At 37.4% G+C, this 27735-nt stretch overlaps 1 protein-coding gene across 1 annotated transcript in view; it reads left to right on the top strand.

The window, feature by feature from the left end:
• The window catches only part of PKIA (cAMP-dependent protein kinase inhibitor alpha), a 42882-nt gene extending 21304 nt beyond the window's left edge, over positions 1-21578 (top strand). The window contains exons 2-3 of the mRNA XM_084212383.1: positions 14801-14978; positions 19040-21578. Of these exons, the coding sequence (XP_084068509.1) occupies positions 14828-14978; positions 19040-19119 (231 nt within the window). The 5' untranslated portion in view covers positions 14801-14827 and the 3' untranslated portion in view covers positions 19120-21578. The remainder of the gene's footprint in view (positions 1-14800; positions 14979-19039) is intronic.
• The last annotated feature ends 6157 nt before the right edge of the window (positions 21579-27735 follow it).

The raw sequence follows: 27735 nt of genomic DNA, 5'->3' as shown, positions 1-27735 counted from the left end.
TGCTCCAGGCCCCTGGAGGAGACCGCAGTGCAGTAGGTATAGAAATAGGTATTTGCCTACCAGTGTGTGCCCCACCAGAGCTCCCTGGTGTTCCCTGAAAGAGCTCCAGCCCACCCTGGAGCCTGTGGGAACAGCCCATGGGAGGGACCATGCTGGAGCAGGGGAAAAGCGTGGGGAAGGAGGAGCAGCAGGACCATCAGCTGTTAGGGAGTGATGTGACTGCACATTCCCTGTCCCCTTGGGCTGCTGCTGGGTGCTGGGGAAGGCTAGAGCAGTCAGAAACTACAGAAGTGAAGCTGAGCCTTGGCACAGGGGGGGTGAGGGTGAGTAAGGGACTGCTGTGGAGGGAAGGTGTTGGTTTAACTTGTCTTTGTTTCTCACTATCCAAACTGTTTTAATTGGCAGCAAGTTAGTTTTCCTCAGGTCGAGTCTGTTTTGCTAGTGCTCATAATTACTACAATATCTCCCTGTTTATGTCTCAGCCCACTGGTTCTTTACTCTTTCATCTTACCATCATCACCCTTGTCCCCCTGTTGAGGTGGAATGAGAGAGCAGGGTGAACATCAGCCAAGGTCAACCCACAAGTGGTTCTTTAAAGCTGATTATTTCACAAATAAATAGACAAAGATTTGGGATGTAAGGCAGTTCTCTTACAGTTTATGGAAAATCTACTGAGCTTACAGACTCTACTATATATATGTCTAGATGAAAGTAGTTATGCAGATGGAGTGAGTATTTAATGATACCTATCTTGGCAGGTATACATACATATATTTACATGGGTAGTAGATAAAGTCATATTCAAAGCTCTCTAACCCTGAACACTCAAAGTGTTGCACAGGAACATTACTGGTTTCTGCCAATTTTCTCTGGTGTTGTGGTCCTTCATGTTTTTCTAGGTATAAAGGTGGATAGTTGTACTTGGGATGGGATAGAGGCTTACAGACCGCTGTCAGTGTCTCAAGATTTTTGCCAGGAGGAATGACAACTATAGAATAAATAAAAATCAAATAAGTCTCACCTCTGTCAGGAGACACTTCAAGTTGATTTTCTTCCTGCTCAGTCTGAGAGTCCATTTGGGTTTGTTTTCATGCACTTTTTTACTGTGCTCTGCCCATATTTCCTTTCATTGTCTCCCAATTACTTAATTATTTTATTCTTTTTATTGTTAAAGTTTAGCTTTTACTCAAACAGGACACTTCCTTAGTGACTATGAGATATGGGTTTCATTGCAGATATTGAGCAACATTTTTTATATTTTTACCTTTTTCCTCTGAATTTATACCTGCAGCTTGCCTTTTATGGGGAATATGGTATCCAGGAATTCACATCTGTGAGTTCTTCTTGCTCTTGAAGGTTTTTTCCCTGTGCCAGGATTTAAAAATTGGAAGTCTTAAGAAGTATTCTGCCCACATACGCATTCTTACTGTAAGCAGACAGCTGGTACTTCCTTTTCATTATCCACCAGCAGGTAGTAAAAAGGAGGAAATCTGCAATTTGCATGGCCCTGAAGCTCAAGTCAGCTATTCAAATACAGATGGATTTGTGTAGTCTAACAACATGAATTCCTCTCAGGAATTTTGTAAGGGTTTTGTGTAAGTTCTCCTGTATCTGCTTATACCTGTGTGTTTATGCTCATAACCAGAAAACATGGCTTACAGTTTATTATATTTTATTGAGTTTATGCATGTGGCAGGAACTGTATGTTTAGATTCTTCTTAGGCTTTTCTAACATTTCTTAGTAGCAGCAACTTCTGTGACAGGGAGAGCTGCAAGGCAGAATTAAGAACTTGTGCTGCAGGAAATATGTGTTTAGTTGGATAACTTTTCTTGGCATGAATATAAAATGTCTACTGTATGTGGTTTTAGTAGGCCATCTTTTAAAGTTATTGAGCAATTTGTTAGGGTTGGCTGAAATCAATGAGCTGTGTGAGAGTCCAGAAAATTCTACTTTGTTTAGATGCTTCCATCACTGGCTTGTAAATTGCCCAAATTGGCATTTTCTTTTTGTAGATGAAGAAATTGGAACATTAGGTGAATATGGTTAAGTATTTGAGCTTTAATTTCACTTGAAATTTTGGCAAGGAGAAATATTTGACCATCAGGCTCAAAGCTGTAACAGTGATTTTAAGTAGCTGTGGTTTGCAGAACTTGTATGTTCCTCGATTGTGGCTGGGTATTGTGTTTGTCAGGGTACCTGGGTTTGCCTCTTGAAATGCATCTTAAATCTGAGTGTCATGGACAGATTATGTAATGCAGCACAATTGTTAATTGAATATTAGTCTGTGCAAGCCAATTTTTTTTTGTTTGTTTCCAGCTAGTTCCAGCGCATGGAAACTTATCAGAAAAATACTCTCCAGTGCATAGTTTTCAATACAAAGTGTACAAAATGATCCTAGGTGACAAAGGATTATTTAGCAAGGGATTTAGTTTCAATTTTTTCCTCTTTGTTTAATGAAATTCTTTTTTAAACGTGGGCATGCAAAAGAGGTTGCTAAGGTTTCTATCTTCAAGCATATTGTGACAAATATAAGGGATTTTTTTTGGCTAGGTTAGAAATTATTTGGCCTGTCTTTGAAATGCCCATAAATACTGCAAAGTATAAAATACAAACTGCACATAATAACAGATTTCACCATTATAAAGAGTTCTTTATTAATGCTTTCTTCTCCTCCATCCGATTCTGGGTAATTTTTGAGGTTTCAAATTGGTTATTTGCTGCAAAGGAGATCCTTCCAAGTGTTGCTGCTCTTCAGGTCTTGATATCTTAGCTTTTAAAACAGTATCGCTGCAGATTTGAGTCTGAGCTGTACCACTTAGGTGGTTTTAGAGAACAGAGACTTCAAGTCTGAGAGAGTCCCACTCACTGAACCTTGCTGACTCATATTCTTGGATAGCTTGGCTATTATGCATGTATGTGGTTATGCATATGAATATGGAAAATTACCCCTTTATGCCACCTCCTGCATTTGGTTTTGAGAAGCCTAGCACCGTCCACTCTGTTTAAAAGTCATCTTTAAGACTTAGGATCTTGCAAACAGTATGAAATTGCTGCTCTCTTCCCCCCGTTGCTTTAAAAGGCTGCAGATGGACTTGCTTCTGCAGGGACCTTAATTTAAACCTTGCTCTTATTTTCCTGGGCTCTGACAAACATCTTTCTCTTTATCACAATTCTGGACTGACACGCTGCTCTCTGTAGATGCAACTGCTGCTGAACATGCTAAGGTGAACGAGAGAGAAAAAGAATAAGAGGTAAAATATTTCCTTTCATTAAAATATTCTGTACTGTTAGACCTTCTTGCTTTGATCCCTCAGCCTGGTGTATTGTAAGACATTCGGCCCTCTGGAATTAATCAATGCTGTTTTTAACAGACTTGTATTTAAATTGCTCTATGTTTTTTTACAGAGATTAATTAACCTTAGATTCCCAATTATGCCAGCTATAAGAAAACAGAACATATTTTTCCACTCTAGAAGCAGGAGCACTAGAAGGTTGTAACAAGGGAAATGCTTTTGAAGGCTGGAAAGATTGAAGGTTTCATGGGACAGTTTCTACGGGGAATGCTTGAGGATACCTCAAAAAGCAAATGCAGATCCAGTTTTTGGCATCTATAGTGTGATTGTAAAAATTTGGAACCTTGTCCTAAAGAATTCTGACATCAACCTATTTGATAATAAATTGCAATATATTTGTAATATATGCAATATTTGCATGTGTTCATTCTGTTGAGATGATTAATTTTATAATAGACTCTGTATAAAGAGGGTTCATTTTTCCTGAGTGGTGGGGGATATACTCTAAATAGAGAACTTTTATTTTCTTTTCCCTTGAATGAAATAGTGTAAAACAAAGAACATTTAAGGGTTTTTTTCCCCTCTGATAAATATATGGCTCTCATACACAGGAGTAACATCTGGCAAAAATATTGGGATATTTGTGGTATTTACCTCTCTGTCAAAATGCAGCACGTATGTCCAGAATTTTGCAAGCATTTTTTTTTTCAATTTTGCAATATTCTTTTTATTAATCTTAAGTATCTACCAATACTTCCCAGTTGACCGCTATCTAACATTGTGGTCATATCAGTGGTCCATTATAAAAAATCTGTAAAGTATTCCTGCTGGAAACAAGTCTAAAAAAAGCACATTTGAGACAATTATTTCAGGAAGCCCTAAGTAGGCTATGCTGTTGCATAGCAACAGAGCCAGGCAGTCCTTAGTCTCTAAAGTAGTCAGTGTACACATGGGAACAGAATGCAAAAATGATGGAAACCTTGAAAAATGTAAGGCTGAGAATAGGAGAAACCAAAGTGAAATGATGTACAATATGAAATATGAATATATTTTGTGAGATATAATAAATTGAACTGCTTTTAAGTTAAAAAAAACTGAAGTGCTGTTAGCCAAATTGTTAGCTTTTTTTTTTTTTCAGCTTCTAGATAGTAATTAAAAGGCAGAATGTCTGATGGCTGAGACAACTAATTCAAATGTAAAGTAGGTTTTAAATGCGTTCCACAGGACAAAAAAAAGGATGGGAAAGGCAATTGGTTATTAACAAATCAAAAAGCTGACCAGATAAATCAGGAATGTGAATGTCTATGTGCCACAATAAATTAATCAGTCTTTTATAAATTGCCTTTTCCATCTTTTTTCTCTTCCAGGCATTGAAAATATACTTTAGATATCTCGTGTTCACAGGTCTTCAGGCTAGCCCAGTGGTATTTATCTTTGCAAATACTGAAAAATGTGATGTCATTGGGTGTATTTTTGGAAACTCCAAGCTTGCACGTGAAATGTGAGATCTTCACAGAAGCAAATGATCCTATAGCAGTTTTGTTTTTTTTTTTTTAGAGGTAATTGATTTTATTAAAAGCAAATAGGAACCAATATTTAAAATTTAGAAATACATGCTTGTGGTTGATCTTGCTATCAAAAAAAGGCAAATCCTTTTCTTTCAGTACAGTGTTTGCCACTGTCCAAAAAGAAACAGTAATAAGCTCAAGCTTTTTTGTTCTGGATGCTGCAACACATACTTTCTTGATGAGTCATGACTGCATGATTTTAAAAGGTAATCACATGCAAACAGTTGAGCTATTTCACCAGAAATTGCTGAAAAGATATGTAATACAACAAATGCTTCTTCTGTTTAGTAGCTTACATTACCCTAAAGATTTGAGGAAAAGTGCCCTGGAGAGGGGACAGCTGTGCTGTTTGTTTTAATAATAAGAATTTAAGGACAACTTAACTGTAGAGCATTTAGATAGCTTGAATATTTGATGGCCAGACTACACCATTGTACTGAAACATTGAAGAATCCTAGCAAATAGGTGTGGAAGAAACCTTATGAAAATGCTGGAGCATCCTCCTGTTATAAATGCTGTCATGATACCATCATCTAGACATTTTCTTCTTGCTGTTCTAACTTCATGCTTTCCCTTTCAAAGGCTTTGTTACCTGCAGACAGCTGTTGTAGATGCTGTAAACATATCAGTCAAATTGACAGAGTGCTGAGCATCACAAAATGCAAACTTCAGCTAAGCTGGGGATGGGAGCGACCCATTGCAATGGGGGAGCCAAGCCCTGCATTCAAATCAGTGGCTCTGTGTCAAGTCCTTGAGTCAAGTTATCCCACTGGGAGCTTTTTGGTAGAGCAGCTGGAAGAGTCCACCAGAGTCTTCCTTTTTGATTGTGAACTGGTTTCTCTAACTGAGCTCTTGAATTATCTAAGGCAATTGCTGCTTCCTCTCCATCTCCATATGCTTTTTTTCTTCATTTCTGGTCTTGTTCTGCAGACAGGCTACCTTTCCTGGATGCTACCTCCCCACCTGAAATCTGGTTCTTTCACATCCATATTGTGTTCTTATAATGCCATCACACTCCCCTAGCCCAGCACATGCATAGATATGTCCTGGCAATGCTGATCAATATCTTCTTGCTAGCCATTACCTTTACTGATATTTTAAAACAATGAAGAGCAAGCACTTACACTTTGCATAACACAACTGTATTTTGTATAACAAACTATTTTACCAGATTGGGTATAAGTTAATAGAGAAGAGATGGGCTACATTTCTTGGCTTGTAACAATACAGCATGAATCTTCATGTTAGTTTATGGTTTGCTGTTAGGAATTGCAACAACTGTAGTTAAGTACTTAGGAATGTTTAGCCATTCCAGTCTATAGTTCAACTATAGAGTATTTGAGCCCTTATAAAGAAATGGAGACTGCCTTGTGCTATGGAGCTGTCTTTTGGAAAAGATAGCTGGTTCCCATTTAAATGGAAAAGTGCACCACAATGTACTGTATACAGTCTTTATGCCACTTCTTGTTTGTTTGTTGGATTTTTTGGTTGTGTGGATTTTTGTTTTGTTGGGGTGGTTTGTTGGTTTTGTTGTTTTTGGTTTTTTTTTTTTAATGAATGAAGGCTTTTTCTTTTGTTTGTTTGGGTTTTGTTTTGGTTTTTGGTTTGTTGGTGTTTTTTTTTTGGGGGGGGGGCATTTGGTGTTATTGGTTTTACCTCAAATGCCATAGTACTAGTAGAGTAATATCTAACAAAATGTATAACTGCAAAGTTAGTGAGGGAAATAGATCTTACATGATAAGCATTTTATGGATGCTGAATTAGAAACTTCAATGGACCAGAATCCTTTTAGGGCATCTTGAGTTAGGATTCATAGAAGGATATGATACCAGGTTGAAAGGGGACTTCAAGGATCTTCTAGTCCAACCTCTCTTGGCAAAAGCATCTCTAGACAAGATGGCCCGGCACCCTGTTCAGCTGAATCTTATAGGTGTTGTATACCAGGGAATCCACCTCTGCCATGAGAGATTATGCCAATGGATGAGTGTTCAGATTGTGAATAATGTTCCTCTTGTATCCAACTGGAATCTCTCCAGTAGTAACTTGTACTCATCAGCCCTCAACTTTTCCACGACCTGTAAGAAGGGAGTCTCCATTTTGTTTCTAGCCACCCCTTAGATACTGAAAGATGGTGATAAGGTGTCCCCTAAAACCTTCTTTCCTCATGGCTGAACAAATGCAGTTCTCATGGTCTAAAGATCTCATTCTTAGCCCCTTTCACAGCATTAAACTTCTACCAGAAATTGGAAATCTGTTTCATAGAAAACCATTAATCTGAGTGGCTTCCACATCACTGCCTATGTACCATTGATTGGAAGGCTCATAGCTGTATGTGGGTAATTCACAGAATTATCTTGCTATCAGAGCTTCAGTTAAAAATTTGCTAAACCTGTATTTTTGGGGTTTTTTCAGTGGAAAGTTGTCTGTAAAGAAGACAGTGGCTCACAGCAGTTTGGCCCAAAATATTTGCAGTTTACTGATCATGACTGTTCAATGTTTTGGGGTTTTTTCCACTGTGAAGCTGTATACAGGCTGTTGTATGTAGCAGTGACTAAAGGAGACAAAAATAGTCACTGCAGTGCTTATATCAGGTTCTCTAAGGAACAGAGTCTCACCTAATGAGACCTGTGTTGATCAATACCTTTAAATCACTAGCTGTGAATGCTGGCACTACTGACAGAAGTGTCTGAGAGAATAAACTCAATTACAGCACGAATCCTGATTTAAAGGCAAGGTAAGGAGCTTTATGAGCAAAGCCCACACAAATTTCCCTCCCCCCTGATCCTCATCCCCTCTACTAAACATCCTGATCCTAAGCAGACATCAACTTCACATTTCTACAGGAATTCTTGTCTTTTCTGCACAGAGTGTTTCCAAGCTGCCAGTCAGTTATGAATTCTCAATAGACTGGTCTTTTCCAGTAACCCAGCAGTTGAGGAAGAGCCCGTTTTTATTGTTGAGGGGTGATTTTTGTGTCATAGTCTTCATGACAAAAATTGTTATTTCATCTCACTGTTCTTTAAGAAGGGCTTCTGAATTGCCATATAAAGACCCCAATAGACAGGCTTTCTCCAAAGGCTGAATCCAGTCCTTTTGAACAAACACTGTATTTGTTCAGTGTAGTGTTCTGCCTGTGTTCCTTGGTTCAGAGCACCACAGCATTCTAAGGTGCTGCATACCTGGCCTCATCCTCCCAGAACCTTAAAACATGGACCTCCTTTCAGCTCAGATGGATGTGTGAATGCTCATCAGGGCTGCCAGGTGTGTGTCACGTGAGGAGCTGAAATCCTCTCACCTGGCTTGAGGCCTTTATCTATCTCTGTGATTATAAGGTGCTTGCAATGCATTTTGTTGTTCATAGAGAGTATCAGAGTATCCTGAAAAGTAGTGCTTTAACTTGCTCCTTCCCTTCACAAGCCAAGAAGTTCATTCACAAACTGCAAGAAAAATTAACACAGCAATGGATGCCTTTTCTCACAAACATGTTTCCTGCCATTAGTGTTCTTTAGGTTAGGCAGTGAACAGTGATGGTAGATTCTAGGTCACCCTCTTCTGCTCCCTAACATAATGTCCCTATGTAGATATTTAAATGTTGTGATTAGTTTTGTCTGTAGGGTATTAATTTCAAAATATCAAAACATTCATTGCTATTTTTTAATTACTCCCAGAACCATCAATGATCTCTGCAGTGTATCTTTCCAAAGAACCAAGGTCTCTGTGGTATTGCTTCATTGGTTATGTTTGCTTTTTGTCTTTAATTTGCTGCTGCTATTTCACTGCCCAGTTTCATGGAACATTGGAAGCTACAACTAAATTTGGGAATTTAGATTAAGTGGTGGATGAAAGACGAAATTCTTATGGTTATGGGCATAATGAAATTTGCCTGGGCGAGGACATGGTTAAGAACTGTAACTATTTTGCTTTTAGTTTTGTAGATCTCTTTAGGAAAACTGCAACTTAGATAACATAGAAGGAAAACCAATTAACTGTCTTTGTGAATGATCTCCTTGTATAGGTTGTGAGCTGAAGGATATCTCGCTTCATAGTGCTTTTGTATGCAGGTTTAAACAAGCTAATTTTTTTCTGAAAAAAATCTCAGGTGGTGATTTTCTTTGTTCTGTTTTATTGTTTAACCAGTTGAATTGCCTGTTAATTTCTATTAAGATCTTGGTAGTACTAGGATGGCTATGTATAGAATGTGCACCCTCAAAGTATGCTAATTGTCAACTGTAAGTAACCTGTTCTGCATTACTGTTCCAAGGAGCTGGTCACTTCAGAAACATCAGACAGAAAAAATTACATGAGGGATTTTCAAAGTGCAGATTAAAATATTGCCCAGCTTGGTATCTTGCATTGTTATTAATATTTAATTGGCTTTCAAGAGTTAATTCTATTTTTCTGTTCATCTGTGTCTGTGCAAAAACACATTGTTACATAACACAATAGATACAGTCTCTGTGGAACAAAAAATGTTTTTGTTAAATTGTTCCTCTGATTTTACTTTCAGCTTAGAAGACCATGCATAAGGTAGAAATCTAGGTACAGATTGCTGTGGAATAGATCTGTTTCGTCACTGGAAAGAGCCCTGTAGCCCTGTTTCTTAGGCTAGATTTAGAACCAAAATTTGTTTTAAAAGCATAATTATACATCTTCTCTAAATCAGACATGCTATTAAATGACAAATTCTCTTTTTTTTCTTTTTTCTTTTTTTTTTTTTTGTTCCCTTGTGAAAGCTGAATATAGATAATTACATTTAAATAATGTGCTGATCGTGATACAACATTTAGCAGCCAAAGCCTGGGAGAGTTTTATTTGAAAATCTTTTATTTGATGCTGCCATTAAACATAGATGGAGAAAGAGCAGGAGCAGCATTGAAGGATTTTACCTCTTAGCCTTACACTGAAGGTTTGCCAAGAAAATGGCAGCTCTCTGGTGCTTGCCAGCAGCATGTGCCAAATTCATAGACAAGCTGTAAGGATGTCAAGTGCCTGCTCTTGTTCTGTCTTCCTTTTGAAATAATAATGAAACCAATTAGCACAGGTACTTCAAATTCACTTGGGTTTCTTTTAGGTATCTAGTCCCTTAAACAGACTTAAATTCAACAACCCTAGGTACCTCTAGCCCATAAGCAGTACAGACACTGATTTTTAATTCATGCTGGTATACCACATAATTTCTGTACTTTTCCTCCCAAACCCTTGAGAGCAGTGACACTGTGTATTACTGGGTTTCACTGAATGATTGTGGAACACAGTCACATTTGGATTACATTTGTGAACTCATCAGTAACTTTTTAGGATTTTTTTTTTCAGTTACAGAGATTTGACTGTTATCTTCAGAGATTTGTGGGATACCATTTTCTATATATAGCGTGGAAATGGAAAATTTAACATAAATTGGATTGTGGAGTTAAAGGAGTGTTCCGGTAGATTTCTGAAAACACAAATACTGATCCTTTCTGTACCTGTTAAATTATAATGTTCTCATCATAGAATCATTAAGGTTGGAAAAAGCCTCTAAGATGATCAAATCCAACCATTAACCAAACATCACCATGTTCACCACTAAAACATGGCCCTAAATGTCACGTCTACACATCTCTTGAACTTTTCCAGGGATGGTGATTGACCACTTCCCTGGACAGCCTGTTCCAATGCCTGACCACCCTTTCAGTGAAAAAACTATTTCTAATATCCAGTCTTAACTGCCCCTGATGAAAGTTAAGGCTGTTTCCTCTCATCCTGTCACTTATTACCTGGGAGAAGAGACCAACCCCTGCCTGACTACATCCTCCTTTTAGGCAGTTTAGAGTGATAAAATGCGCCCTGAGCCTCCTTTTCTCCAGGCTAAGCACCCCCAGCTCCCTCAGCCACTCCTCACAGGACTTGTACTCCAGACTCAGCCCCAGCTGAGTTGCCCTTCTCTGGACATTCTCCAGCACCTCAGTGTCCTTGTCGTGAGCACAGCATTCAGGTGCAGCCCTACCAGTGCCAAGTACAGGGGACAATCACTGCCCTGGTCCTGCTGGCCACAATGTTTCTGGTACAGGCCAGGATGCCATTGGCCTTCTTGGCCACCTAAGCACACTCTGGATCATGTTCAGCAGATATTGACCGCATCTCCTGGTCCTTTTCCACTGAGCAGCTTTCTAGCCACTTTTCCTCCAGCCTGTAGCATTGCATGGAGTTGTTCTGATTCAAATTAAGGACCCAGCACTTGGCCTTGTTGAACCTATCCTTGGCATCCTTCTTTTCTCCTTCTGCATTCTTTGGATACTTACTCTACCCCTTATGTTCAATACAGAATATTCATTAACAATACAGGCATGTCTTGATAGACTGACTAAAATCCGAGGTAACAACTACCATTCTTATCTTCTTTAATTTCTTAAGTAAATAATTTTAAGCACAGCTTTTTGTGAGGAAGGAGTTGGGAAGGGAAAGAGAAAAAAGTCTAAGATACTCACATTTCAAGATGTTTATGAAATTGAGAATCTGAGGAAATAAAAGAGGCTGTATGAAAATCCCCTGGGCTGTGATGCAAACTCTAACCCACTATCAGGCATAGTGACTCTACGTGGGAGGAAAGGTAAAGCACAGCTGGGGGGGATTTCTGATGGGATAGTATCTTATCAGTTACCAAGGAATCCAGTCTTGCAGCAGCAGGTTTCATTAATCCTTATTCTCTCAGAGCTTCTTTCTTCAGTTTGCTGGTTGAATTGGCAGAGACAGTGAGGTTTGCAGCCCTCTTGTTTCAGTGTAATTTCACATAGCAGTGTACTGATTTTGCAACTTTTTGAAAAATTTAAATTCGTAGAACTAGTGGGACTGTGGCCACAATCTTTAATGCAGGAGTACCTGTTCATGATATTATTTAGAAAATTCAAATTATATTTCACAAAGTTATTTGCAAATTCACCTCCTTCCACAGAGATTGAAGGGGGAGAAAAAGATTTTTTGAAGTGTATGTGAATTCCTTAATGACTGGTTCAGTGAATAAGTACAAACTGCTGGGCACTGAGCCATTCATTGGAAGGGGAGCTCTTTGGTGATGTCAGTGTAGTTCCATATTTATGCAGTAATGTCTCAAGATAATGCCAATACAAAACAGAACGGTATTTGTTATTTAGGAGGAGACACAGACAGGAAAATTTGGAAGTGTCATAAATGTATGTTTGATAACATTATTTTTTGATCAGACTGTTGTTAGTAATCCCATATTGAGCATACAGAAAATGAACATTTAAAAAGTTCTCTACAAGCACATTTTTTTCCATGCCTTTGTAGCTTGTTTTGTAGCTGAAACTAAATAAGCTTGAGATTTCCCCAGGTGTTTTCTATTTTTATGGCATGTTTCAAGAGCAGTATAATCCTACAGAAGCATATTCTGTGGAGTGCAGTTTGTACATCCAGGGAATTTCTCATGGAGTACAACCTGGATTATTTTGCAAGTCTTACAGCCCTACAGCTTGTTCCACCTCAGTCTTAGTCTTTTCTAGTTATTCTGGGCCTGATGCACTCATATGCATCTTTCAAAGAAGAAAAGAAAACAACTCTGTGGTGTTTTTTTCTGTGGTAAAAATAAATTAATGTCTTCACAGGGATGATACCTACAGTGTCTTTGGACTGGTCCTTCACTAATATGAAATCCAAGCCTGTAATGCTATTGATTGCTTTCATGGTTTGCACTTCCTTTTCTACAAGTCAGTTGCAATAAAAAGCATGCACAAATATAAGGGATTTCTGCTTAAAATCTTTTAGTCTCTGATTTTGGTGAATGCTATTCAGTGAGTGGGTCAGATAAATCTGCAAACTTGTGCTATTTTTGTATAAAAACTGTCCTCGTTGTTTGCCTTCACTTTTGCAAGTTACGTGCTGCATTACTACTACATGTTGGATATATTTGGCATTGCAGTGTCTGCCCCTTGGGCAAAGAACAAATGGTAGACTTCCCACTTGCTTCAATATTCTTGCAGTGTTTCAATAAGAGGGCAGTTCAGAGGAAAAAATGCATGTGGTCTCATTCCCTTAAAAGCTTTTATCATTAAACAAAGGCACTGTGCTATTTTTTGTGTGTCAGGCAGGCTTTCAGTCAATGCTGACCTCTTTTCCCTCCCTAGGTGGTGTTGTTAGGTTTTGTGGGTTGATTGTTTTTTGGTTGTTGATTTGTTGAAGTTTTTATTTCTGTGTTGGTTTGGTTTTTAAGCAGTTTCCTGTATCACAGTGGTTGATCTTAAGAGTTAAATTAGCCTGTCAGCCATTCGGTGTTTGGCATGGGACGCCAAAGCTTGATAGCAGTGAACTTCTTTTCAAGTCAGTCAGTCTTGCAATGATACTTGATGTAGTTATATTTAGACTAAATAAAATATGTTGTATGGTGTAGAACCCTTTTCTTGACTTCTCACACACATCATATATACACCCTCATACTGCTGACTGAATATGGGGAGGTGAGGAATGAGATGAGGATGAGGAGTGAACAGGGTTTGTAAAGTTATGAGGGTGGAGAAGGATTGGCTGTTGTCTTTTTTGTATCTATTTTTCAAATAAAAAGTGTTGATAAAAGATGAGGGGCTTTTTGTTTATTTGAAAAAAGAAAGCTGAACCTTTTGCTGCTGTTAATGTTTGTGATGACTTCAAGAGCTGCTTCAGTGTTCAGCACCTGCAGTAGGAACTGATTCAAAAGATTTATCCATTCTATGCAAATGTGAAGTTTTGGCTACATTAGTAATAACTGCTAAAGCCTCTTGCTGTAGGAAGCTGTGAGTTGCTGCTTGCATGGCCATGTCCTCTGACTGCAGTGTGCAGAACCAGAGAAATTCTGCTTAAAATGAAGGAGGCATACAACTGTGGGGGAGCTGCTTTGGCTTAGTGGTTCTGTAGTGTTTCTTTTCTTTAAAGCACTCCTCTAGCTGAAAGCTTCCCTGATTTCCCTATGACATGGAAACATAAAACATGAGGAAAGCATGGTTGCCTAGCATTTTGCAGAAAACCTTAGACACATACACATGAAACTATGGTAAAAGCAATGTAATCAGTGAGATAAAGTGCTCCTCCCCATACTCTTTAACATTTTATAAATTAAGAAAATAAAATTCTACCAGCTTAGATCTGCAGCAGAGAGGCAATTCTTTCTGTTACCATGACTGAAATAGCATATTGTATTTCCTGTATCTTTGTCAGATCTTGAATTAATGCACATCATCACATTCCATAATGACACAAGAAATAATTGTTTTCTAATGAAAAGAAGTTCTGAGATTATACCTAGCTTACAGAGCACTGTTTTCAAACCTCTGCATTCTAGTTTAGCTATTCTGCTTGCTCTGGTAGCACATCTCCCCTCATTTCAGGAGCATTATGGTAATGCATTTGCATCAGGGAAACTACCGCACCAAAATAAAGTAGTTGAGCCTGAAGAGGTCTGTATACAATGCCAAAACTAATACTGATAGGAAAGAAAATATACAAAACACAACAGTGTCTTGTGCATGAGCACAAGGTTCTGCACAAAAGCATTATCAATTTGTACTTTCTTACTCGTTGCACTCTGCTTTTTGTAGAAAAGAACTTTGTTCCACCCCCTGCCTACCTCCTACATCTCAGCTAATATTAAAAGCAGAGACAACTGTAAAGAAATTATGTTGCTGAGGTCATTGCTTTTATAAAGTACTCACTATCACTTTATGAAGCATGGAAAAATGAAGTTGGTTAAAATACTGTTGAATACAGATGGCATAAAATACACACGGTGGTTTTGCTTTCTACTCTCTTTCTTCTCTAATTTCTCCAAATTTTGAGACTGGCTAACCAGTAAAAGAAGATGTGTCAATCTACCCTGTAATGGGAACTTCTAGTTCTATTCCAAATTCATGAAGTCATCTGGTTTTCTGGTCGTCTAAGTGTTTTTTGTTTTTCTTTTTTTTTCTCCCATCCAGGTACTGCTATGTGGATATTTGTTAGCAATGACTGATGTGGAATCTACATATGCAGACTTTATTGCTTCAGGAAGAACAGGTAGAAGAAATGCATTACATGACATCCTTGTGTCCTCTCCGGGTGGGAACTCCAGTGAACTAGCCTTAAAGTTATCAGAGCTTGATATAAACAAAACAGGTGAGTATGGTTTGGGATTTGATTATATTTATTTAAAACTAAAATGAGAACTAGTACACAGAGCATGGTTTATGTGCCCACATTATTCCCTTGTTCCTCAGCAGAAATATTTTTTTCCTAATCAACATGGGTTGCCTGCAGTAGGAATCACAGATTTAATAAATTAAAAGGGTGGTTATTTAGGTTATTTGCAAGTACAACGCATGCCTGAATAAAGAAAAGTTGTTCTGCAGCGAGTGCCTAGTGGCAGGGTCCAAATCAGGATAAATTTTATGAAAATTAGAGTAAAAGAAAGACAATAAGGAAGTCTTTATTAAAACCCAAGTCTGCATAATATCCTTTAATGAATCTCTGATTTGAAGCCCGTAGGAGAAGCCATGTATCTGCTGAAAGGTTGTTGTGAAATTAACTTTTTTTCATCTGCCAAAGGGCAAAGCAATAGGAATGCACTGATGTTTGTTTTACCTGGATCTTTGTTTCTGAGTAAATTGTCTCTTTCTCTTTTCTGATGATACTTGTCTTTCTTTAAGGTGATAAGCAGTAATGCAATCCTAAATCTTTAATATTACCAAACATATTCAGCTGAGAGTAGGGAGGGAGAGTGGACCTTACATGAAATAAAATAGTAATGTGACTGGGTATTTATTTTTATGTTAGATGAGTAGCAGCTGATGAACGGATCTTACAGATATTATAAAGCCCCTTTCAGATGTTAGGGAAGGCATAGTTTTACTTATTTTAATAATAGCAGAAGAAAATAAATGCAGCAAAGAAGAAACTGTTGATAAGCTGTTGCCCTATTTGTGCACATAGTTTTCTCAGAGATAAAGACAAGAGTTCTGAGAGGGAGTCTCTTTGCAGGACAGTCACATGTGGGCAGCATAGTGTTGAGGTGGTTGTAGTGTTGTTTTGAAGGAGGGCTTCTTTTTTTGGCTTCTGGACTAAGGTACATCCCAAGTCATTCCTTTTGCCAGTTTAGGACCTAGAGATTCTATAAGCATGCAATTCTAGCTGGGCAGGGCCTTGAGTTTTTTTAAAAAATGCTTTATAAGTATGTGTGTAGGTGTGTAGTTTTATTTTAGTAGGGACAGGTGTAAAATGTTGGAAAAATAAAAAGTAGGTGCCATTTGAAAGGCATAATGCCAACATTCAGTCTCAGATTTACACTTATCAAAATCATCTTTGATCTTGTCCATTCAGAATATAAAAACAATCCCTATTTTTAAGTTAAATAGTGGAGTTCTTATAAGCCAGAAATGTGTTTTCAGGAGTCTCTTTAGTTCTTCTCGATGATCCCTTTTGAAGCCCGGGTAAGTTAATCAATGCAGAAAAACATACAGAGCTGTTCATAAAATTACCTTAGATAGTAGAAACACAGAAACATCTACATACTTCTTCAGAAAGTTATTCAGTTTCCATTAGATAAAATGAAAACACATTTAAGTTCTGCGTTATTAGTACACCTAGAGGCCACGTAAAAGCCTCCAAAAAAAAAAAAAGACTGGAAAAAGGCATTGTCTTACCTAGCATTCATGTGAGTATTAGTGCATTATCACATCATGTCATTCCAAATCAAAAGGCTAAAAAATGTTTTGCATGTAAAATCCCAGTTCAGAATATATTAATGCTTGTAGGATGCATATGTGCATCACATCTGACAGGATTAAGAAGAAAACACGTTTGGGGGCTATATCTTATTTCTTTCATGGTGCATGTCAAACAATTTATGCTAAGTACAACTAAATTATATAAATATAGACATCAAGTTTCGATTCTTTCCTTTTATTCCTATTACAGCTGCATGCATTTTCTTGCAGAACTGCAAGTGTGTTTGCTTTCAACTGCATGAAGTAATGGCAGAGTAGGATAATGCAGATGTTAAAGGAAAAAAAAGGTGGTTATAAAACATATGTAAATTAAACTATCCAAGTATATTTAGTACATTCACTTTGAAAAGCCTGCAGATACATTTCCTGTAAGAAAAACCAGAACAGATTTAACAGCACTAGACTTGTTCAAAGACAATATATTTTTCTGTTACTCAGTAGCTGATACCTGAATTTGAGTGTTGGTTAATCCCCTCATCAATGAGCCAACGACAGATAATCAAGAGTTTACTGCATAATTATGTATAATAAGTATAATTACTGTATGATAGTCTCCCTTCAAAACAACTGTCCCAGTTTTCTTTGTCCATGGCAAGCTAACAACCTGTTATTATCTATGGAATGGATATATTTACCAAACACCAAAATACAGGTTCCAAGGACTGCGTCAACACGTTTTATCTAAATTAAGTAAAAGCAACACTATGTACATCTGATAGATAGAAAACTGGAAGAGAAATCATATGATAGAAGCAAAAGGAAGATTTTTAGCAGGGAGATCAGCAGGTAGCTCTCCAGCTCAACACTCTCAAGGTAACCAGTGCAATCGAAGAAACTTGATTTTGCAGGTTGTAGCTAAATGAAGTAGTGAGGTAAAAGTACAGTGAAGAATGAGGACAAGTCTCTGCAGATCTAATCTCTAAAACAAACTGCTGCTTTTCCAGGTGCTATAGAACACGGCAAAGGATATTTCCTTGTAAAAGTTGTAGTGGTCCAAGCATCTACAAATAATGGGGGTAATGGGGTGTTAAAGACCTACATAAGCAGAATGAAGAACTGACTGTAGAAATTAGTGAGTGAAAGTAATTGATTTTAGTCCATGTTTTGGGTGTAAACAGGGGGACTAGTGATAGACACTGTAGACTTAGTAATGTTACAGGAAGAAAATTTGAGTTATAAGCTGTACATTAGCAGGACTGGTTACTCTAGCCAGCTGACCTACTCACACAACTGTATTTTGGCTCAGAGTATTGTATTATTTAGTTTTGTTTCTTTTTTTAATACTGCCTGATGGTTTCAAAATGCTGTGTAAAAATTACAATCCGTGCAACTTTTCATCAGGTTGAATGTGATAATTCACAGTATCCTTTGAGGCATTTTCCTGCCTACTCAGTGCATGCACAAAACACAGCTGTCATGTCTAAGCTGTTTGCAGTGTTCTTTGCAAGGCAAAGAACTTTTTTCCCCTACCAGTGTGCCCTTTCTTCTATGCAGAAAAGAGAAGGCGTTTATGATTCTTATTTCTATAAACAGAAATAAATCTGCAGATGCACCATGTGATCTGAAATGAGGAAACAATAAATATCTGCACTGAGAATGCTGCCTTCATTCTAAAGATCATAGATTAAAATTAAGAGGCACTGCTACATCTATCTAAACCTCCTTACAGCCTAGCCATGGAATTTTCTTCCCTTACCAAGCCATTTCAGTACAAATTACTCAGAATCCTTGCAACATAGAAGAGACAATTTATGTCTTAACATTATTTTTTGCTGTGTATCTATAGCTGATCAGTCCAGTGTTCAGGGACTTGTGTCCCACTTGCACTCACCTTCCTGTTGCCTGAATCTGTGAGGTCTTTAATTGCTATGTAAAATACAATACTTTGCATGTAGATTTTAAAAGCATTTGACGATGCTTTTCTTGGCCTTCTTTAGACAGACTGTGAGTTGCCTGCTCACTGTGCCTCTGTAGGATGTGAGCTGTTGCTCAGATCTTTCTGTGATTTGCAGTTTGAGCTGGACTGAACACCACGGACGTGATGCTGAAAACGGATGCACAGAATCAAAGCAGCTTTAGTAAACTATTGTTTTTATTGAAGTTACAGCTCCTTGTAGAAAACTCTCTTCAGATTGGTGCAATGAGGTTTTTTCTCTTATACTGTTATAGCATCATAATGAAGACATGTTCAAAAATACTCTACTGTTTTTGTTAAATTCATTAATTTTTAGCTACCTTTGGTATTTATTTATTGATACTTGCAATTGCAGCTAGGAATTTGCATCTCAAGAGACACTTCCTAAAACAAAATATAGTTATCTTAGTAGTAAGGAGTTTCATATTTCAGTTTCAATTTCTTATTTCTTTTTACTTTGTTTATTAAGCTAATGGATGAACAATCAGAGTTCTCTTTATTTTAGGGTGGATTACTCATCCTTTTTTCCTGTCTTATAGAAGGAGAAGGAGATGCACAGCGAAATCCAAGTGAGCAAACCGGGGAGGCCCAAGGGGAGGCAGCAAAGCAAGAAAGCTGACATCCGACTTTGACCGAGTGGAGCAGCTGCTGGATGTTTTCAGGCTACAAGAGTGTGCTGGAACAAATTTGTTTCCATGAGCAAGCTGGTAGAAAAGAAAGTGCATGTGTCTTCACTGCTGGAACCCACTCAACACAATGCTAAAAATCTGGGTACAAGCTGTGACAGAAGACAGAATTTTCTCTACCTCTGTCATTAGCAATGGTTGAACATGTATTGATTTTTTGGGATAGTGTCATCAGATGGATCCCTTCATAATGACTACTCGATGGGAACACTTTTAGAAAGTAGAACAGGTAAATCTTGTAGCAAATGGCCTTTGAAGCATCAGAGGATCTAATTGTGTATCTTAAGCAAAGGCTTGTGTGATCCTCCGAGTTTAAAATTCTCTGGCCAAAGTGTTTGCCCATTATAAGAACTGTAAAGAAAGCACTGTTTTTAGAACTTTGCATCTGTTTTACAGCTCTGTTATTTACAATGGTTTTTGTATTGTACGACTTAGATGCTCCACACTGCCCCTTCTCAACTGCTTATGAAGAATATTTCTGTTACTGTGAATTTTTCTACCACACGTTTTGAAAGGGCTGGTTTTTTGCATAAGGTGGTGATGTGCACATGATAGATCTAAACGTCAACCGCTAAATTGATTATGCCTAAACCTAAATGACTCAGCAACACTCGAATTTGTTACTAGATGAGCCTTCAAAACGATTTGTTAATGTGAATACTTGAGCGTGTGTTGTGTCCCTGGTACAGTTTTGCCACTCGCCTGTAGTTAGTTGCATATCAGAGACTCAAATTGAATCTTTTATGTTTTTCTTCCCCATTTTTCTAATTTTGGTCCCAATTTCTTAATCTTTCTCTGAGATATTTTTTTAAAATGTTATTCCAAGTATTTTATTGTTATGGTAGTTTTAAGAGTACATTTATAACCTCATATGGGTTAAAATTCAAACTAATTCCATGGTGCTAGAGGTTTTCCTGATTCACATTGTAAAAGATAGGCCTTGTTTACACATGGGAAAATAACTGGCAGAGGTTATTGCCAATTATGTATTCTGAAAAGAGTTTTAGAATGCAGTATAGTCCAACGAGTGGCTCCTGGGCTGGATCCAGCAAGGGGTTGGATTTTTACTATTCCTTGCCTTTGCCTCAGTTGATCAGGCTGTTGAGTTTGCACAGCCAGTAGCCTGCTACTGATGCACCCGGACAGCCAAGTGCTAGAATCTGCTACAGTAGCCTTGTGGCTTGGAATTGGAAAGGGAGGTGAGAGACTTGGCATCTAGCACCCAAAGACTAGATTTTTTTCCCATTTCATCTATTCCAAAATGACAGTCCAAACTGGACCTTCATCAAAATACCAGGATAGCTTGTCCATCCAGGACATCACTTAAAATATCTACAGATTAATAACCTGTTCTGCAGTAGCTATTGCTGATTGATTTGTTTTTCCCCCTCGTCCTGCCCCAATAGACAAGGCCATTCATGAGGCTGAATGCTGCAAAATGGGGCAGCCACACCTCTGTGTGACTAAGGTGAGTGAAGAGAGTGACTGATAGTAAACCATGGCAATCACACAAGCACCAATCACAAGGTCAGAAGATTTGTTTTCTTTTATTAATAGGAGGTGATGTCACTTTATATATAGTATATATATATTATATATATTTTTGTGTTGTTGGTTTCAAATGTTATGCACTTTTTAATGTTTGTAAACTTTTACTAATGAATAGTGTGATTGCTTCCTGAATATATTAATCATCAGTTAACAAAACATCTTTGTGGCCACAGCTGTTTGTTTCTACCATATGTATCATAGTACTTGTCACCTGAAAATTTTTTGTGAGATATGTGGAGGAAAAAAAAACCCACTTCTGATCAGTATTATAAGATCATTTATTAGTGTTAATAAAAACAAGCCAGCCGTATGCTTGTGGCTCATGCGTGTAATATTAACTCTCCCCTTCTAGTGTTTGGAAGCTGAATGCCTTGCTGTCTTATTAGCTGTCGTCAAATGCCCAATCTTCTTGGTAAGAGAAGTAGTCCATTTGCTTTGGAAATACTGTTATCCTTGAGCAATTCTTATTAATTTGCTTCACTCGGTGTTCCTTTCAAACTTAACACATTATTATTTACCTTTTTTTAAATTTTTTCTTCCCCTTTTGCTCTTGCATCAAGTCTTCAAGCTGAACTGGTTGCCCTTTGTCATGGACTAGTTACTGTCAATCTAGCACAAATGCCAGAAGGAAATAGGATTCTAGAGGTTTTTTTATAGTGTTACTTTATTGATGATCCATGAAACATCATCAGTAAAATGTTGCAGAAAAAGGGAATAGTAAAATAAGTATTTACAGTATATTAAAGTGATGGTTTTCCTTATTTTCCTTCACTGCTTTTCTTTATTTCAGTATACTTTCCTTCTTAATTCTTTTGTGTTGTTAAATAAAATTAATTTCAGCCTTTCCTCTCTATTTTGTACCTGTTTCTTCTGTTTCTCCTCTTTTTTTTTCTTGTTTTTAAACAAATTATGGTGTCCTTTGCTGGGTTTTGAAACCCATCTCTTTGTGATGGAAAATAGCGTTGTTAATTTTAGTGGAGTAAAAAGCTATTTATGTTTCTCTTCCCCCAAAAGTATATGAGTGCTTGATTTATCACTTGAACTGTGCTTGCTGTGTTAATTTTGGATATTTCTGTAGCATCTACAAGCAGGCCTCACTTAAAGTAAACATGTGGTTAGTCTGTGCCAAGTCACAACACTGTATCTTCAGTATTATTGTCACAGAAGAGCTACTTTAAGTATATTCACAGCTTCACTTCTGTGCATTTGCATCATGTAACAGGGACACTGATTGCAAACCCAGACTTTGACTGCGTTGTTTTTGCTTTTGTTAGTTATCTCTTTCAGTTCACCTGACACTCTGGCTTCTCTTCCAGTATCTTCTTTCTATTTTATTGTGTTCATGATAGTTAGATCTTAAAAAGATCTTCCCAAAAAGCTATATAGACACAACAAAGTTGGGTCTGGAATATCAGCATAATAGAACACTCCTTATCCTTAAAAGGTTTGGCTTTGGTGGGATGGTGGTGGGTTTGTTGTTTCATTTTTGTTTTTTTTTTTTTTTTTTACAGTCTCTATAGAAAGATATTTTCAGTGCATTGGTCACTCTGAAGGACCATCTCTTAAAAAGTGTCTGTATTCACGTTCTTGTTTCCATAATGAAGTCTATGACTATATTCATTGCACTTGCAGGGTTCGGGTTCCCTGTCCAAACAAACAGAACTTTTAGCACTATAATTGGACAGAGATACTGGCATTTCTTTCGTCAGCTTATTTCCATTCATGTTGGCCATGTGCTTCAAAAAGTATGTGGTAAAAGACAGCAGCAAGCACTCATGTTTGTTACTTCATCAAACCATCATTTTAGAGCCAAAAGTTCGCCATGACCTTTGATAACACAATTATTGAATGTGAAAAAATGTCAGTGTACTTGATCCTCATCTGTGTAATTTCTCTTGTATTTTTTTCCAAAATTTTGAAATGAGAAAATGTTTATCCTCATAGGAGTGCAAATAGATAATTAATTATCTGGTGCCTAGAAGGAGCAACTACCAAAGGAGTTAAGATGGAATTTCTACAGTGTGACTGCCTTTCTCAGATAAATTGGAGAAGTTCAGGTGTTCTTAATGTTTTAATTTTATTTTCAGAAACATCACTGAGTTTTGTTCAGAGGAAAGACTGAGAGCTGCTGTTGAGACTGAGCACAGTGTAGTAACCTCAGCTTTGACAGAGTTTGCTTTACCTCAGCAGTGTTCCTATGTTGAATGCTGTATTTTTGCTGACTTGTTACTTTGTTTTGCTCTGCATCTCTTTCTGGCTGGCTTATTTTCTGTCCTGTGGTTCCCTAATGTAAAATAATACCCTAGAAATAGATGGAGTGCTGTATTACTATATATTGACTGACTAAAGTCTTGTAGAGGAAAGACTGTTTCATTTTTTGGTCAATGCACAGAGTGGGATTTGTTTCAAAGTTATTTCCACAAGAGAAGCAATAGAGCCAGGAAGGAAGTGTGAATTCAAGAAGATAGGCCAGCCATATAAGGAGGATATCTTTTCTTAATAGTAAGGCAGGTGGGCCCAGTGCATAAAATAGCTTCCTCCATCATATGATGAACAGTTAGGATGTATGGATAATAGCTAAAAAGACAAATTGTTCAACTTCAGGTGATATTTTGATTTCAGAACCAACTTCAGGTTCTCAATGGTACACTCTAACAGAAGCATCCATAAATCTGGGGCACGTACCCTTGAGACTAATCCTAGTATCACCAGGTTCTAATGAAATCAAAATATCTATTGTTTTCTAACATAAAACACAGAATGCTCTTAAAAAGTAGAAACACTTAACAGATAAGAAAATTATAAGGGTAGTGGCAGGATCATTCTCACTGTTCTCTACATCTCTACATCAGGCTGAACTTATATTTTCTCCTGCAAGAGAGTAGGGACAGAAATTATCAATGTGGATGAGTGTTAGCTCACTGTCTAATGGTGAGTTAACAAAATATGAACAAGTTTTAAAGCAGAGAGTAAAGCTAAACAAAAATATAGGGCACTCATGCTTACAAAAAGCATCCCCATCTTCTGAAAGCAGCAGGACTTCATGTTCTATTCTTTTATGTTGATTTTTACATTATGGCTTAGGAGCTGCTGGTGTTTCAAGATGGAGGGCAGGACAGGCTTGTCAATGCATGATGCATGTGTATAAATGATCTCTTGGTATTTTCAGGCAACACATGCTTCAGTACCCTGAAACAAAATGTTTCTAAAAAGACCAGTGCTAGTGATGACTTCCTTATGAGCACTTAAGGTAAGTTTTTAGCAAATTAGCCATCAGTATACACTTTCAATCCTATTTGCTCTTAGGAAATTCTCCGGTGCTGATCCATGAGTGTAGTGTGATATCAAATAGTTTTACAAAAGTTCAACTGAGGCAGATGATCTTGAGCGCTCACAAAGTTTCTGAGACAAAAGCATTCATAAAAAATCCACAACACCTTCTTTCAATAGCAAAGACAGATGATAAGTGTTTTGTATTTGCTAAATAATAAACCAGTTTTATCAGTGGTTAATCAGTTAATGCTTAGATCTAATTTTGTGAAAAAACCTATTGAACCTGAAAAATTAATCAGGTTTTTGCATACAAAAGGATAAGAGATGAAATTTTAATAAAAGGTAGCTTGGCAGCAATTTATAGGAAATAGTGACATATCACCTACAAGAGGTATGGGAGATCCTTGTGGAGAAATTAAATCTTGAGCAGCTCTGCATATAAGTTGACCTATTCTACATCTGGTTTTTTGTATTAGTATGTAAATTATGTCTCACTGTGTTCATCAAACATGGGTATTGCAAACAGATACACAAAACAATTTTTTTAAGTATGAGCCCAGAAACAGGCTTACAAGGCAGCAAAGAAAACATGATATTTTTAACCACACAGCATGCTAACAGGTCAATTTCATTACTCATATATTTTTATTTGCAGGTTCTTCTTTTCAATAAAAAAAGAACAACCCATGATTGTGAAAGAAACTCAGCATTAGAATGTGCAAAACCATGCATTTTTCTTAGTAGAATTCATTTGTTGTTATTAGGGTCTCAAATGGCAAGTATCTAGCCAATGTGTATTAGACATATTTTTTATATGGGATATCATTAAGTCTCAGTGAAATTTCACTGTGTTTCCCACTAGTTCAGTCAACTCACTTGCCTGTAAAATGTCTTCTGTTACCCATGTTCTTTTCAGTTCAGTGAGCAGCTGGCTATTGATGCAGGAACACATGTACTGTAATGATATGTATCTGCTGCTTTAATATTTCTCTCTATCAATAGAACGGAACCTAGATGAGTCCTTGGGTCAGGATCTACTTTAAAATGTCCTGGGACTGCCATCGCTTGTAGGAATCCAATAACTGGTCCTGGAAGAGGCTATGCTAGGTTTTTGGTGGAAAATTATAATTTTAAAAATTATAAAAAATTTTAAAAATTATAATTACAGATTAATATAAAACACCAACATTATGCATAAATTTGAGGAGGGAGAGGGGCTTGAAGCTTGGGGTGTTACACATGCAGCCTGAAAACCATATCCTCACGGAAATGTGGCTACTAAATTAGATCTGGCAAACTTAAAAAGCTTTTAACATTTTTAGAAGTTTTGCCATAACCCATACAGCGCACCATTGTATTTGGAAATTGTTTTCATGCTATTTCTGCTCAATAAGGATTGTGTGCACTTTATCAAAATAAATTGGTTGGAAGATGCAATAAAAAGTAGGAAAACTCAATCTGACTGTACAGCCATGAAAAAAGTATCATTCCTGCACATAGCCCTCCCTCAGACACAGCATCTGCAGGTAATGTTTGTGACTGTTGCCATACACTGCATTTGAGGTTGGTTGGAACAGGATTTTCAAGACACCCTCTGGAGTACAACTGAACCATACCTTCTATCACCAGGCATATTTTATCAATTTTTTCTCCCAAACTGATGTTCAGATGAAAATAGATTTACTATTCACTCTGATGTATAGTTCTGAATATCCATGTGGTAATACAAATGGCTCTACTTTAGGCTGAAGTGTAATAGAATTTCTTGTAGTTATTTGTAATTTCCTATGGATCTGTATATATTTTATGCCTGTATTTGCACTGAAGCTACACTGTATACTTTCCAATTAAACATCACAGACCAAATGGGAATATGCAACATAAATACTGTGAGATATTTAGCTATTTGAAATATACACTCCAGTTTTCCTGGAAATTAGACACAAGTACAAATAGGGCACAACTTAAGTGTTTCAGTAAAAATCTTTGTTTTCACAGCCTCATTTTTGATCCTGCAATGCAGTCAAAATGTAGACTGTGTAACATCTGATTATAGTCATCATTTCCCTAGCAACAGACTGATATCCTCACTCAATACATTATACAGTATATTTCTGAGAACAGGGCATGCCAGAAGGGAGGAAGATGGATGACTCAACAGGTCTCTTTCATCCATAATTCTCTCATCCATGGAAAGAATGAAGAACTCTCTGGACACAAACACAACATCCTCATTTGTTTGGAAGTGCAAACAACAAAAGTGTATAATAATGTTAATAATAATGATTCTGTAGAAACTGCTACTATTATGGCATTATTATGGAGCTCTCCCGCAAAAATAAAAAAAGGCAAGCACCCCGGAAAGTAACCAAAAAACGGCACACGGACACCTCCTGGTGGCACTGGGGTGTATTTTTAAATAGAAGGATTCAAAATTCAACCAACCGATAGAAACAAAGGTCCAAACAGCCACGATGGATCTAGGGTGTTTAAGGGGTTGAAAAAAATCTTTGAAAATCATGAGAGCAGAGTATTGTAAATATATCTTTTACACGATTGAATTATGGCCTTGCCTTTTGTACTTAATCTCTTTAAAACACATTATTTTTTGGAACTTCCCCAGGCACTGCACCCGTACCCCATAAATAAGATTTCCATGACTACTGGAAATAAACCAGGGGTTTTAAAGTAGGCCTTGCAACTGGTTTCAGTAGATGAACTGAAATCAGAAATGCATTATTGGCTGGTCTTCGTGCAAACTCTGATAGCTCTGAGGACAACCAAAAGAATTCCAGCCTGTGTTCACCAGTTTGGCAGTGCAGACAAAATCCTGTACATTCCTGGTGACATTTACTATCAGGAAATTAACAGTCTGAGTATATCAAATAGACTATAAACTTAAATAGTCATCACAGAAAAACAAAAGAATAGTCATCTGAAATTTATGGGAAGTTTGTGCTTACTGGAATTCCCCCCCCCCCCCCCCCCCCCCAAAAAAAACCTCAGAACATAACACAAAAAAAATGGACCCAAACAAGCAAACAACCCTCAGAAATGTCATTAAGTCAAATTCATAAGGGAAATTCCAAAGTATTATAGAGTGCTTATGATAGACCTCTCTTTCCTTGTGCTATTCCCATGATCCAGGCAAACAACTAGGTTTTAAAAAGACAAATAATGAAGGAATTTGGTGGCTATTACCATAAGTAGTCCAAGATGTTTCACAGAAAAGGGGAAAACAGAAGAGAGCTCTGGTGAGTAAACCTGTTTTCTACCTTCTTTCCTAATGTCTGAAAGGTGACTTAGTGCTGCAGTGGGTTCAATTTTAATCAACAATTTTTTTGTCTTTTCACTATCTGGAATATGTTCCTTCTCCACCAAGTCTTGTGACCAATCATTTAGGATTACAAAACAGTTCTGCATAAGACAAAGCCACAGAGAAATTTCATTCCCTTTAAAGTAGCCTAGCTATGCTTTCACAAATACAGAGTCCACAGAATATTGTAATACCAATTATGACAGGGATGGTAAGTTGTTTTGCAATGGTACTTCCAAACAGAATCATAGAATGGTTTGAGCTAGAAGGAGCCTTAAAATCATCCAACTATCCTGCCATGGACATGGACACCTTCCACTAGACCAGGTTTCTCAGAGTCCCATCCTTGAATACTCTCAGGGAGGTAGCATCCACAACTACTTTGGGCAACTACCAGTTCCTTGCCACC

The sequence above is a fragment of the Fringilla coelebs genome (genome assembly GCF_963513975.1).
Source record: "Fringilla coelebs genome assembly, chromosome: 1".
NCBI lineage: Eukaryota > Metazoa > Chordata > Aves > Passeriformes > Fringillidae > Fringilla > Fringilla coelebs.
The sequence above is the reverse complement of the archived record's forward strand: the minus strand, read 5'-3'. Positions and strand labels throughout refer to the sequence as shown.